Here is a 14,157-nt window from a genome sequence, read left to right as displayed (position 1 = left end):
GTTGTCTTTTTGCATTCTCCGCACACATCGATCATTAGCATAACAAAAACCGACATAAGACACGCGAACGAACTGGCGTACGCGTCTAGTGGCATAATGCCACGGAGGAAATGGGTGGAATTCGGAATTGGGAATAGGAACCACGACTTTTGGCCCATTGTTCGTGCACTTCCTACCACGCCGGTACGCGCGTCTAGTCTAGCCCGAAACTAGAACGTAATTATGGGCCTCGGGTTCGGGGTCTTAGATCAGCATGTGTGTGGAAGTGCGATATTTGTCGGTGAATGGAGGAATGACGATTTTTTAGGGAGACCGGACACAAATATCAGATATCATTATTATAGAGGGTATAATATAATGTGTCGCATGGTATGAATCAAAATACGTAGACGTGGTCTATTGTCCGCAAATTGTTGGTTCGATGTTTCCATACGGTTCATAGAAATTTTATATATTAATTTAAATAACAACAATCAATGATTATATATTGAACTTGTTGGTCCTTAAATATACCTTCATGAAGAAGTTATATTGGCATTAGAAGGGTTTAACGTTTATTTTTATGTGATGAAAGTAATATTATGGGACCGAAGGCCAAGCTGGCTCCCTCTGTATGAAAGCTTCGAAAGCCGCAAAGGCCCAATATTCAGGCAGCTGGTTAACTTTCACTTTCACAATATATAGTAACTTAAAATTATGAACCAATTTATTTTTATTTTTTCCAATATTTCACTACAAAACAAAACTTTTTTAACTTCATTCTTTTTTTTTTCAAATAAAGGAATCAAATATTATTGGAATCAAAAACTTTACGTCAAACTAAAAATTGTCTAGTTGGAGGAAGTAGCAGCTGAAAATAATTTTTTCTAATTTCTGAAACCAATCGAGCCTCAATAGAATTACGTTATGCACTGCTTGTTTTTATGTCAATATAGCGTTTTATATTAAACGTATTTTTCCACTACGTAATTATGTTACATTTACATATTGACATCTGTTTTAGGGGCAGGTGTTTTTTTTTGAGCACGAGCCAAACACCTTGTCTATTATATTATTTATTCCCCCCACTCAATTTTAAAGTGCGTCTTATTGTTGCTAGTGTTTTTTTGGGTTCAGGAAATGATACAAGTTGATTATAAAATAAAACTTAGTTTATTTCAGTACAATATTGCAAAAAATGCAATGTTTATAAAAATATATTTACAAATAACTTAAGTCATGGAACAGCATTGGTTTCTTGTAAGTTGTGGACTTACGTTTACTAACTAAGGAAATTGAGAGACTCGTATAAAAGTATATAAACAATTTAATAATCAGTACGATATTTTTTGTAAAAAAATAACTTTAGCGCGAGTAATTTGTTTCGTATTGCAAACATCTAAACTTAACAATACCTATTGTGGAATGTTGTACAACACTAAAATATAATAATCTTAACTATATAAACAATATATACATTTTTTATGTACAAACAATGACTAGACAACTTCATATAAAAACTCTAAAAAACAGATCTTCAAAAAATATTTTGTAGATATCACTAGACTCTTCTAGAAGGCACTGGATTGCAGGGGCAGGATTTCCATTTTTGATTATAATTTTTCAAACTGGCCTCTTTTGTCATGACAAAATCTGCAACAAAAAAGAAAACACATTAGTCAAATACAATATAAAAAAACCAAACTCATTTCATATTGAGAGTGCGTTCGAGGGAGAAAAAATCTCAGACAGTATTGTTCGAGTTCAAGACACGTAAATCAAGCAAGGAACTTTATTCTTTATAATTCTTAAGAACGAGTCTGAAAAGACCCCAAGAGATCTTTTTGAATTTAGAAGGTACGAAACGGCACTAAATGCAGGGTAGAAATATCGCGGGGACCGGATTGAAATACAGGTAAAATGGGAACAGGTATTCCGTACTCGCTCACAATCGGGGAAATTGTGTAATTGAAATAAAATTCGAAACTTTGCGAATTGTTTTTGTTGTGATTGAAATTCGAAACAGGGATCGTGGTGTGAATGAATGCGAATTTCTACTACCTGAGTTGCCATTAAAAAAGTGGCGTTTTACTGACTGACGCACACGTGCAAGCCGAATTCATTGGGGTGTGTAAATTTTGTAACGTTTTTTTTTTGTGCGTGTGTAATAGATAAGAACTGAACGGTTTGGAACAACGACTGTTTTTTTAAGTGGTTTAAACTTTGAATTCACCGACGGGTTCATTAAGTTAAATTGGTGTTGATGAGATGATACATACCGTGAAATTTGTTATTCTTGTTGCCAGGAGAATATCGCGTCCAAGAGTTCCTCGTCTTCGGGACTCTTTGGGTCGTAGTTTTCGTAGTTCTCGGTTTGGTGGTATAAGGTGTTGGTGTAACTCGAGTGAGCGGAGAATGAGCTTTCTGAACTGTGGGAGGGTGTGGGTGAGGCTGAGGCTTCTGAGCATGTCGGTGTGGGCAGTAAAATAGGGTAGTTGTTGTACAATTGCGACGAGGTTGTGGAAGTCGGACTGGACGTGTAGTATCTGTTGTCTACACTGGAGTTATCACTGATTACTGATCCGTTGCCCAGGTCGCTTTCGTGATCGTCGATCATTTGCTGAAGAGATCTGATGTATTCGACTGCGAGGCGAAGAGTTTCTACTTTGGACAGTTTCTTGGAGGCACCCCTTCCTTGCGAAGCACTTTGCGGCGACAAGGCCTGAGCAACACTTGCGGGGATGTGCGACCTTAAGGTTGCGAATCCGTTGTTCACTTGTTTCACACGATTTCTTTCGCGGGCGTTTCTTCTGGCAACCGAAGCGGGCTGCTGTGTCGGAGCGCCGTACGGAACGAATTGGATTTTCCTCTTGCAACGTAAATCGTTGTTGTTCTGTACCAAGACGGTGGACCTTTCAGGGGCCGGCGCCAAGGGCCTCTTGCCCGAGATGACGGTCTTCTGCTGCGGCGCCGACACAATAACACAGTTCTGTTGGGGCTGCATCACGCTGTACATCTTGTTCTGTTGTCCTAGGGTCATGGTGTGCATAGCAAGAGCCATGGAGACGCGTGCGGTGGCGGATAAAGAGTACGAAGCACGTTTTCGAATTGAAGGCTACCGAAGGTATGATTCGAACGGGCGGTGGTGAAGCTCTTTGTATGCTGCGCCCGGTACCCCCACTACCAAGGGCCACAACGGTGGGGGTTGTATCGCGTGCCGCGTTGGGACGCACGTCCGAAGGTTTCCGAGCGGCGATGCTGGAGAGTGGCACTGGGCCGGAAGCTGTGCAGGACGCTCAATGGGCAACGGACTGGCGATCCGTGCGCCGCACTCCCTTGCTCTTGATCTCGGGCGGCTTCAATTTCGGGCACGCCGCCCGCGCGATTTATCTCCACACATCGTGCATCGTGCATCGTGCATACCGCGACAAAGCACTTGCTAATTCGATTAACAACCGGCTACCCACTGCCCAAGGTGTCTGCTCAAAACTCATTGTAAACACAAGTTTGTATTAATTACCAAAATTTTTTTATATTTTATTTAAATCATTAAATTATGTTTTTTAATATTTGTATAAGTAGTGGTAGGTAGCATAACAATTTAAATAAAAGGTTGAAGATATTTTAGTGAAGTATAAATTTTGGAGAAATCATCAACATTAACTGTTGATTTTCAATATCTGAAGTTAGTAACTGTATTAATTATATAACTTCAATATTAGTAATAAACTGGAACAACAAAAAAATAATTTGTAATTGCAATATGATTTCTGAAATTTTGCCGATGAAACAAAATGATTTTTTCTATATTCCCACGGTTTTAAATTAAATATTTTCATTTTCCATTCGGAATCGGTCATTAAAATTTCTTACCTGCTTCAACCCCCGGGCGGTTCGTGGTTCACGAACTAGATGTCGCCCCATGTTAAAAGTTTTAAAACGGGGGTGCAAAATATTACTCACTCTCTAGAATGGTACAATTCCAGCTGATTTTAATGGGTTCTTGACTTTAATATTTTCTTTAGTGTAATTTAAAGAAGAAATAAAACATAAAAATACTTTGAAATAATCTAAAAACGATTCGCAAACCTTTAATTTTACGTTAATGAAAAGGCTAACAAATTAAAAAAAAACTGTTCATATTCATTTAAAATATGTAATATAAATTAGTGGTTGTTGATACATCCTCATAAAAGTGCGAGCATGTTTATTAGCCTTTTCTAATTAAGTGCTCTAATAGTCTACTCAAGATGACTTTGAAATTAATGAAATTGTCAGTCAGAGTGCTGATTTTATCAAGTTTTTACACCACTAGTGGCATTCCTAAAGCAAAACAACCAAAACAATGTGATTGGATTTTTGCTACGTCAGGACATCAGACAATTAAAACATTTTGCATATCAGTAATTAGTTTTAAAAAAGTTTAACAAGTTTCTAAGTGTCATTTTCGCTTTCAGTTACATCTAATATCTAAAACTTTATGCTACTAAATTCTGGAACTGTGATGAAAGAATTATGAAAAGCAAAAACTAATTTCAAACTTAAATTTGGTTTGACCGGTATTCAATTTGGTAGTCTATTGCAGTCCAGTGTCCTCTCATATTATGTTATAAGCAGGTAGACCTTCATCAAAGTCGGCACCACAAAGAGTTACAAAACAAATGCACACTTCGAGATGTCCCGCATTTTTGTTTTTATTTCTTACCACCAATTAGGGACCACGGTCTTATTTTTATATTTCACCCCGGAATTAGGCCAATCAACTTTTACAAATTTATGGTGCGCTATTATTCTTCTTAATTAGTTATTTTTCAGTTTGTTTAGCTGAGACAAATGGCGATTTTATTGCTTGGCGCTGATGGCAAGTGGATATTTTACTTTATGGTTACAATTTTATAAGTGCGTATTATATTTAAATTGGTTCAAATTAATGAAAATTTTATAGTGTCGCATAAATTCACTTTAAGTATGTGCTTTGTCATATTTAAAGATCAAACAAATTTATTGCACGCGTTTAAAAAAACTGTATTAAAATGTGAAGTTTTACTGCATATTAAAATTCCCAGTGCAAACATTTTAATGACAATAAATTATTCAGGCAGTTATTTGACGTTGCGGATAAAATACTGTGAGGAACACACAATTTCGTAAAACCGGCGAAACAATAATTGCCCAGTTTTAACATAAAGAATGCGTGTTGAAGTTGTACTGATCCATCAAACCTGATTGGATCGTTCAGATCAAACACCTTCTCATTATTCTTTTCAATTAGTCCTTGTCTAACACAAGATCTAAAATCAATTTTATTTATCGGATTTAACCCACAATACTTTCGATCCAAGATTGAAAGTAAGTCAAATTAGTATAAACACTTGGGAAAGTGGTGGATGCACAATCTTTAGCGAACGATGTGAGGCCCACAGAATAATCAACACTGTCCAAGTTGATAATCAAGGGGCTCCGTATCGTGATAGTCCACAATTGACATGTTGCATGCAAGACAACCAAAAGCTTAAAAAATACAATTAGTGACATTTTCATATAAAATTATTTCACAAATAATACGTACTATTACTGGTATTGATTCCTTTTTCCCCACCCTGCAGTTCTTCCGACTTGCAATATTCGATGTAGGTATTGTAAGAGGTGTTACTTAATAGAGGTTTATCCACTTTACATATAGATATATTTATGGCATATGTGGTTATTTCGTTTTGTAGAATTTGGAAATTGGCCTGAGCCGTACAATTTAGTTTTTTAAAATTATTAACCCTTAAAATATATTGACAGTTTTGAAAGAATGTGGCTTGGGTACGATTTTCTTCATTCCTAAAATATTAAAATGCCGACGTATTATAATCACAAATGTTATTAAAGACTTACAATGGAATCACATGACCTACTGTTAGTATATGCTGTGATGACAGATCAATCACTTGTGCAAATCTATCATACACCCCCTAACTGGGGGCAGTAAAAATAGTAAATCGCTTATGGAGCTTGAAAAAAGTGTGAAGAGATTATCCTTATATTGAGCAAGAGATGTGGAAAACTGTTCTAATGTTCTAGGTTGTCCGCCAACAATACCTAGAAATATTGTTTAAAAATAAATTAATATTGGACTTACAATCTACTGGAGACAAAATAATTACTATTATGTTATGGAACACGTTGCTAATAATTAACTCGTAACTCTACCAGATTTCAATTCTTTTTGTGTACAATATACCAAAACATATTGTTGCTTTAAATTAATAAAAAATAATATATTATTTAATTTCGACAAACATTTTAATGACAATAAACTATTCAGACAGTTTTAACATAAAGGAAATCTAAAATCAATTTTATTTATCGGATTTAACAATATTTTCGATCCAAGATTGAAAGTAAGATAAATTAGTATAAACACTTGGGAAAGTGGTGGATGCACAATCTTTAGCAAACGATGTGAGGCCAACAGAATAATCAACACCGTCCAAGTTGATAATCAATGGGCTTCCAGAATCTCCACCGCATGGTCCTGCACCATTGGTATTTATAGCACAAATGTGATAGTCAGCGATTATGCCGTTATACAAGGTATTGCAGGAGGCTTGGTCCACGATTGTCATGTTGCATTTGTTAAGACATTCAGAACCAAATGCTTAAAGGATACAATTAGAGGCATTTATATATAAAATTATTTCGCCAATAATACGTACTATTATTGGGATTCGTTTTACCCCACCCTGCAGTTCTTCCGACAGTTCCACTTGCAATATTCGATGTAGGTATTGTGATAAGAGGTATGTTACTTGATAGAGGTTTATCCACTTTACATATAGCTATATCATTTATGGCATATGTAGTTATTTCGTTTTGTAGAACTTGGAAATCTGGATGAACCGTACAGTTTATTATGTCATAATTATCAAAATCTAAAATGTATTGACAGTTTTGAAAGAATGACGCTTGGGTACGATTTTCTTCATTCCTGAAACATTAAAATGCCACCATACTATAATCATAAATGATTTTAAAAACCTACAATGGAATCACATGACCTACTGTCAGAATGTGCTGGGGTGAGAGTGCAATCACTTGTGCAAACCTATCAAATACACCCAAACGAGGGGGTAGCAAAAACAGTAAATCGCTTATGGGGCTTGGAAAAAGTGTGAAGAGATTACCCTTGTATTGAGCAAGAGAGGTAGAGAATTGTTCTAATGTTGTCGGTTGTCCGCCAACAATGCCTAAAAATATTGTTTAATAATTATATTAGGACATAATTTAGCACTTACATTCTACTGGAGACAAAATAATTAAAAGTAATCCGACCATTAAGTATTGAAACATATTGCTAATAATTAACTGGTACCATTACCAAATTCGATTGTTTTTATGTACAATATAACAAAACATGTTTTGCTTTAAAATAATGATAATAATACATTATTCATTTTGAACTGTTTATTTGGCTGTATTTATCGTTTGTTAGATATGTGTACTTAAGGTTTAGATTTGTTATTACAAACAAATTAACTGATACTGTCAATCAAGAAGCGACAGTAGCACATCGAAGAAGACCAGTAATTGTGGTAAACGACAGCATTTTTGAAATTGGTCGACCATTTACCGATTATCCAGCCTTTGGGTCGCGCTGTTGAAAGTGGCCCAATTCTGAGCACAAGCTGTATTTTTACATATTTATTTAAATTATAATGAGTAGAAATTTTCGCTGACAATCTACCCTAATTTGTTTGTCACCTTTATTTTATCCCGTGACACTCGGGCACACGAAATTTGTCCCAATTGTTTTAATCAATTTTTTATATTGTTGAATATTTTTATAAATTACTGTGCAATTCATTTAAACATTGAATACAGAATTAGTTCCACTTTTCATTATGTCTGGAAGATAAAGCCCGAAAAGCATCGTGAAAGTATACTTAACAAGTGAGTATTGGTAGCATTTAAGCCGCACTGCGCGCTATAATTTCCAAATCTTTACGGTTCCATGTGGTTCAATTTGTAACTAATACAGAGAATTTTCGGTTTTAACGAAACGCGTCCTCGGGAACACTATCATCAACGGGATAATTCACAAGAAAGCGTAAAATAGCAGTACGTGGTTTGAATGCATCGCACATTATCCATTCGTTACCCCCCTATTCTTTATAGTTTTTTATCCTGTACCGACAGTATGATACAATGATGTTATAAATAGGACAATAGGCCATGCTATAATGTGAATTATTAATGACTATCTAGTTAGTGTCTTGTGCTTTCCTACAAATGCTCCATCGGTTTGTTTTCTTGCATCTTTAGTCCCGGACAATGGGTCTCATAGACTGGTATATCACTACATCATTAATTATGTCTAAAAGGTTTAATTCCCTTTTGACCCATATGTTGTGATTGATTGTTAACTATGTGGTACAGTTTTTGGTGGCTTCAATCATGATTTAGGTAAATGGATCTTGCCTATTTTACTTGGTGCTCCTTTAGATAAAAGAGAAGCAACTTAAAATCCCCCTACCAATTTTAAGGATTTAAAAGCAAACGAGTGAAAAGTATTAAGAGCTAGCTTATTGATATTTTATGTTGGTCCGCTCTTAGTTAAGCGGCCATGAAATGTGCTTAACAACAGTTTATGTCCGTGGCGTTGTATACACATCGTATTATATCAATAAAACGCCGCATCAATCATGTCCCACAGACTACTGTCCATACCGAAATAACATCGAACAATAACACAAAAAATCTCACGACTCATCTTCCTTCATGTTTTATCAGTGGAGCGCCGACTTACACGGCCTACCGCTTGTCTTCGTCCGGCTTTATAATAATTCGAATTGATTGAGCATCGTGATCCAACGACAATAGATACTAATGGAATATGTAAGTGTGAATGTGGTTTATCGATAGCTTTTATTCGGGTGTTGTGGCGATAAGTACCGGTTCAAGTAGCATCTGTCTGCAGGATTTTATCTATTAATGAATTGATGACTTCTACTAATCTATCGTCGTTCTACCAATTAATTTCATTGAAGAAATCAAAGAAGTTTTTCGTTAAAGAGTTTAATAACTGTGGGCTACTTATAAATTGATTTTTTATCGAGCTGATGATAAAAGCGCCTGTGCTAATCATCTACCATCAGCCAGTAAGTTACGATTGGCCGGTAAATATTTACACGTTGTGCATCTTAGTATAATAATTAACTTTTAATCATGCATGAGCCATGAAACATAGCCATTAAATTTATATCGTGTTGTTGCGTTTGCAAACAGAACAGTGCAATTTTACTCAATGTACGGACTGGCCTCAAGTATCCAAGACGGCCGAAAAAAAAGAAAATAAATAATTTAATGCACGAAATATATTTAACGACTCTTTAAGATTAATTAACACGTAGCCGACATGAAAATTTCTACTATATAAAATAATTACGTGAAAAAGCGCACCGTATTAATAATTGCAAGGTGTGTCTGGTGGTTGAGCCCGGTAAAAAATATGATGAATGCGTGCAATAAAGATTTGCACGAGGACTGATGGAGGTTTTGTTTAAATTCCATTTTCCTATTTTTCGACTCGACGATGACATTTAAATTATGAATAATTGGGCGTGTAAGTTTCCTAGAACTCGAAATTGACAATTGTCAAGTCTAATGAGGGAGAAGTTAAAAGTTGTGCGTATTGCTCATTATAGATCCACTTCTGTTAAGTTAACAAACTTAATTGGTTTATTTACTTCATTAAAGAAAACTAATTTATTCATAAAAATTTGTATCTATGTTAGTGACAAAATTTCGAACGAGTGACTGATACTTTTGGGATTTCTGTCCTGGATATGCAAGAGAAAGTAATTACCAACCCTAATTAGTGGGCAAATTATGCATTTAGTAATAACCAATTTGTCTCGTAAATTGAAAAATCTGCTCCATAGCATCAACTTTCTTCGCACATTGACAAAAAATTCCTTTACACGACGTGCGAAAACAATTACAACATACATAACTGTACCAAGCTGTCTGGGGCATTTTAGCTAATTAGAATATAAAAAGTTGTTACTAAAACGGCGGACGGGGAGCCAGTTTTTGTTCGTGTTCTTCTGAACCGACTATATCAGTGTTTTAAATATAATTACGCATTAACGAACACACGGATGTTGTGGAAACTTAAATAAACCGTCTGCCTTTGTAACTGCTCAAAAACATCCCTTTTATTAATTTCTTTTACTTACCATTTACTATTTAAGTGCTAGGGGGCAAAAACTCTCGCTATTTGACCGATGCTCTATATAAGGAAGATCCAATTAGTAGAAACAACAATTCCAAGCTCTATCTAATACACTATTCCATGTTACCATTCCGCACGAAGAATTTGAGCAATTTTAAAAATTAATAACTCATTAAATTTAGTACGTGACCATGCAGGTTTCATTAGGTGTACAAAACCCATCCTAAAAATGATAATTTATGGTAAAACTCAGACGCGCAAGAAAATGATAAAAAAACTTGACTTCAGTCAGTTTTAAAGGCTAGACAAACTAGGTTCTATTAATTCAGTCGTGATTCTTTAAATAGTTTTTTCATAAATGAAAAATATTTAAATCAAGGCATAATAAATATTTTAATTATCGTGAATATAATAATTCATCATGAAATTCGTGGTGATATCCATACTTTAACGTTATGCCGCCGACATTGATGGGCGAGAATTGATGGTTCCCCCATCAGTTACACATCAGACCTCCATTCTTCGTTCAGCGATTTCATAAAAGGGCGTAACTGATTAAATATGCAGGATTTATTGCTTATAATGGAGTGGCTTCTTAAAAATTTCCTTTCATGAGGTATCACTTGTTACGTCCGCACAATGCCAGTTTTGATTTCTGTTTTGTGTGGATATGCTTTTTGAAATTATCCTCTGAGAAAACGATCCGTATCGATAGATAAGGGTGAAAGCGGGCTGTTTCGCTGTAATTCGACGCCATGTTTAAAATATCACACCTATAACGTAATTGGCTTGTTAAAGCTGCCTACAAATTATACATCGAATGAAAAATATGCGTTACATGTGTCGGTTGTTATTACGGAGTGAATTTCAAAACAACGCCTGTCAATGAGCAGTATTCTATCGATACCACCTCATTAAAACCGTTGAAGGTATCTTAATGTTAGGTTTCGTACTTTATATGGTCCGAATAGGAAGATGCATTGCTCGTTTAACACATTAGTAATGTGAAGAACTGTAATTTTACAAATTTATTAGCCGGAATACATTTCTATGGCTTGTGGGGTTATTGTGAAATTTCACGCGTTGGTTCTAGTGTAAAAGTGATAATTGGATTATTAGTGGTCAACAAATGTGTTTGTTTCAATTAACATTTAATAAAATCGACCAAGCTTTGATTTATATTGTGGGGAAACGTTTTTGGGTCTTTCGCAATGTATTCTGACAGATGTACGCTGAATTTGATTAGTTGTTTACGTGTTGCTTCAACAGTGTTATTAGATAGAACAGAGGCGCAAACCCAGGAGGGATAATGAAAAGATTATTTAAAATTAACTTTATGATGTTGGTCTAGTTGAAATTAAATTAAAAAATTCCAGGCGCTGGTCCATCATCCGGGACATCTGCGAATTTGGCAAGGTGACGTGCGAACTCATCAACTCCACGGCTCCTAACCCCATTACAGCCAATTTGAGCTACCGTTTGTCTATTTGGTATAATTAAAAAAATAGCGAACGTTGCCCAATATCGGTCAGATCGACAAAGGGGTCCGACCGAACCGAATTTCAAGCATCATCTAGCGCCTGATAGAACTTCCCACACGGTTGCCAAATTTGGGTAACCACTCCACATTTCAGCGGTGGTTTTATTGCTGTAACTCGTGGGTATTTTCGGTGGATCGGACAACGCGGCTTGTCGGCGGATCGGCGCCGGCTTTGATGTGTAATTAGCGAAGGTGTGCTATCATTTACTTAATTATAAACGCTAGGCGAGAAAAAAATGTGCGCTTTATGCGCCCAGTCCTGGTGGTTATTTGGAGAAGTTAGTCCTAATAATAACGATTAATTTCCGTCGATTTAATAGCGGGGCAGGGCTCGGTAGCCATCACGTGAACTTTTTGTTTGATATAGATTAATTTTGATGAATTCTCCGATCATTAGATTTTTATGTGCGTTAGCCCTTTTTCGGAGGATTCGTTGCACCGGAAGCTTTTTTTTTTGGTGGGCAGTTTCAGGCGATTTATAAATGATCTGCAAGACACATTGTAAGTGAAAAAATCATTTCTTACTTAGGACATTCAAAAAATAATACGCTATTTATTTTCCTGTGGGAGATTTCAATGAGCAGAAAAGCATAAAACCTTTACAAATTTATTGATGACATGAATTTCTTAAATTTAATTGCATTAGTGGTTGCATAAATAAATAATTATGTTTCTAAGTTTGTACTAGGAAACATCAGAAAGATATCGCGTGTTTCTAGGAGTGGAAGTGGCTAGACAAGCCAACCAGTTCGGAGCGCACCTTCTACTGTGTGTTTCAATTGCATTTCTATTTGTTAGTAACAACATCGTTGATTGGTTCGAACTTCGAATAGGTCAGTTAGGTTGATAAGAGCGGTTGTTGGTGAGCGGTGGGTCTCTGCGTTTGGTGTGAGGAGAAGGCGTGTCTCGCGGTTACGTCTATACGTTTCACACCTAGACGGCTATCCGTTAACCTCCAGCTAATTACCTATCACTATCTCCGGTTTGACTTCGGTTATTCCGCCACCAACGTATCATTTTCATAGTTTTTTCGCATATAGCATCATTATTAATGGCAACCAAGAATAATAAGAGTATGGTCTCACACATTTTGCATAAGTTAATATTATTACTAATATTTTAAAAATTACGTTTCGGTATTGCTAAGGTAAATATTTATTGTAATTAATAAATTTATATGAATATATAATGAACACATTAGCTAACTAATTAACGATTTCAGAATGGATTGTCATTCGATAATTTAACCATCTGACAAACAAAAGGTCTATTAGTAGTACAATCTGTATCATCGATTCCCGTAATCCAAAGTTGGCCACAAGTGTGATTATTTTTGCTATTTGGTTGGGCTGGATGCCATCCTTTACCATTAAAATTTCTTCCCGAGGAAATCCAAAACCATTCTCCCGGTACGGGAAGCTTGGTTAAACCGATCCACACTCCATTGGGATATTTAAATGATCTGTCTAAAAATTGTCACGTTTCTCCAAGTTATACTTTCATAGATATGTATGTATGAACTTACTAGTAAAATTTAGGTGTTTTATTAATAAATTTTGTTCTTCCACTGAATTAAATGATGCTAATTCAAGGCCCATTCTTTTACATAATATATTCGCATGGTACCAGTTAACCTACAAATAAATTTAATAATAATAAATGACGACAATCATTATAATTTATAACAAACTTACATTCAAAGAATCTTCAATAAAGTAAAATTTACTTCCAACGGATTCAATATCTAAAACGTAAAGAGTATTTAATTATTTTTTATTCATAAATTACAATTTAAATTCTTACCCATTTTATTCATATATTTATCTAAAACACGAGTTGGCTCCTCGTTTGCTGCTCCTATAATTTAATAGGTTGATTTAAGTAGTTGTATACATAATATTTGTATTTTGGATTAAAATTATTATTTTATTTTTGAATAAACTTACGTCCCACTGAGCTGGCAAACACAGCAAGAACCGTTGTCCAATATATCACTTTACTAGAAATCATTTTTGCAGACTGATTTTTTAAAAGTGCCGACTCAACTTTTTATTCAAATGCATATCTTATCAGTGGATAAATATTAACACTTCTAATATATATTTTCCAGTAATTTGTATCTATTGATATAAAAAAATTATTGTAATATATTCAAATGAAATAGATTAAAATATAATAAATTTGAATTTGAAAGTAAATAAAGTTAAAAATCATTCCTACAAGTCAGACCACATGCATATTTCATCAAAAGTAAATATTCCACACAATTTCAAAAAATGTAAATATTGTACATTGTAAATATGTTCCATTTTATTTGGATACATATTTCATCCGATATTTTTATGTCTTTCTTTTATATTATTCAAGAATATTCAATAATAACTAAAATTAAACGCATTTCTAAAACTAGACGTTT

General features: G+C 35.0%; 2 protein-coding genes and 1 long non-coding RNA gene across 4 annotated transcripts; all 3 read right to left on the bottom strand.

Moving 5' to 3' along the window:
- Nucleotides 1-1,146: 1,146 nt before the first annotated feature.
- On the bottom strand, nt 1,147-3,387 carry LOC109608951 (achaete-scute homolog 1a-like). The gene is made up of 2 exons (XM_020025517.2): nt 2,259-3,387; nt 1,147-1,632 (listed from the first exon to the last, which is right to left on the bottom strand). Exon 1 carries the CDS (start codon nt 3,038-3,040, stop codon nt 2,270-2,272), a length of 771 nt encoding a protein of 256 aa, XP_019881076.2. The 5' UTR covers nt 3,041-3,387; the 3' UTR covers nt 1,147-1,632; nt 2,259-2,269.
- A 1,877-nt stretch (nt 3,388-5,264) lies between these two features.
- LOC109608952 (brachyurin-like) lies at nt 5,265-7,360 on the bottom strand. 2 transcript variants are annotated; one of them, XM_049969782.1, is made up of 4 exons: nt 7,263-7,360; nt 7,010-7,214; nt 5,549-5,808; nt 5,265-5,490 (listed from the first exon to the last, which is right to left on the bottom strand). In XM_049969782.1, the coding sequence occupies exons 1-4, from the start codon at nt 7,315-7,317 to the stop codon at nt 5,408-5,410; spliced, it is 603 nt and encodes a 200-aa protein (XP_049825739.1). In that variant the 5' UTR covers nt 7,318-7,360; the 3' UTR covers nt 5,265-5,407. The 2 variants fall into 2 exon arrangements, with proteins under 2 accessions (XP_049825739.1, XP_049825738.1); XM_049969781.1 differs by lacking the exons at nt 5,265-5,490; nt 5,549-5,808 and adding exons at nt 6,258-6,625; nt 6,684-6,955.
- Nucleotides 7,361-12,878: 5,518 nt separating this feature from the next.
- Nucleotides 12,879-13,747, bottom strand: LOC126266226 (uncharacterized). The gene is made up of 5 exons (XR_007548680.1): nt 13,688-13,747; nt 13,545-13,598; nt 13,436-13,485; nt 13,267-13,375; nt 12,879-13,207 (listed from the first exon to the last, which is right to left on the bottom strand). It is a non-coding gene; the product is annotated as an uncharacterized LOC126266226 (long non-coding RNA).
- Nucleotides 13,748-14,157: the final 410 nt, after the last annotated feature.

The sequence above is a fragment of the Aethina tumida genome, chromosome 7 (genome assembly GCF_024364675.1).
Source record: "Aethina tumida isolate Nest 87 chromosome 7, icAetTumi1.1, whole genome shotgun sequence".
In the NCBI taxonomy this organism is placed as follows: domain Eukaryota; kingdom Metazoa; phylum Arthropoda; class Insecta; order Coleoptera; family Nitidulidae; genus Aethina; species Aethina tumida.
Note: the sequence above shows the minus strand (reverse complement) of the source record. Positions and strands in the feature narration are given on the sequence as shown.

Coding starts and splice junctions, on each gene's coding strand:
- LOC109608951 (XM_020025517.2), bottom strand. CDS start 3,040: ATGGCTCTTGCTATGCACACCATGACCCTAGGACAACAGAACAAGATG.
- LOC109608952 (XM_049969781.1), bottom strand. CDS start 7,317: ATGTTTCAATACTTAATGGTCGGATTACTTTTAATTATTTTGTCTCCA. Junction 7,215..7,262: donor TATTTTGTCTCCAGTAGAAT/GTAAGTGCTAAA, acceptor CAATATTTTTAG/GCATTGTTGGCGGACAACCG. Junction 6,626..6,683: donor TAAAACGAATCCCAATAATA/GTACGTATTATT, acceptor GTATCCTTTAAG/CATTTGGTTCTGAATGTCTT.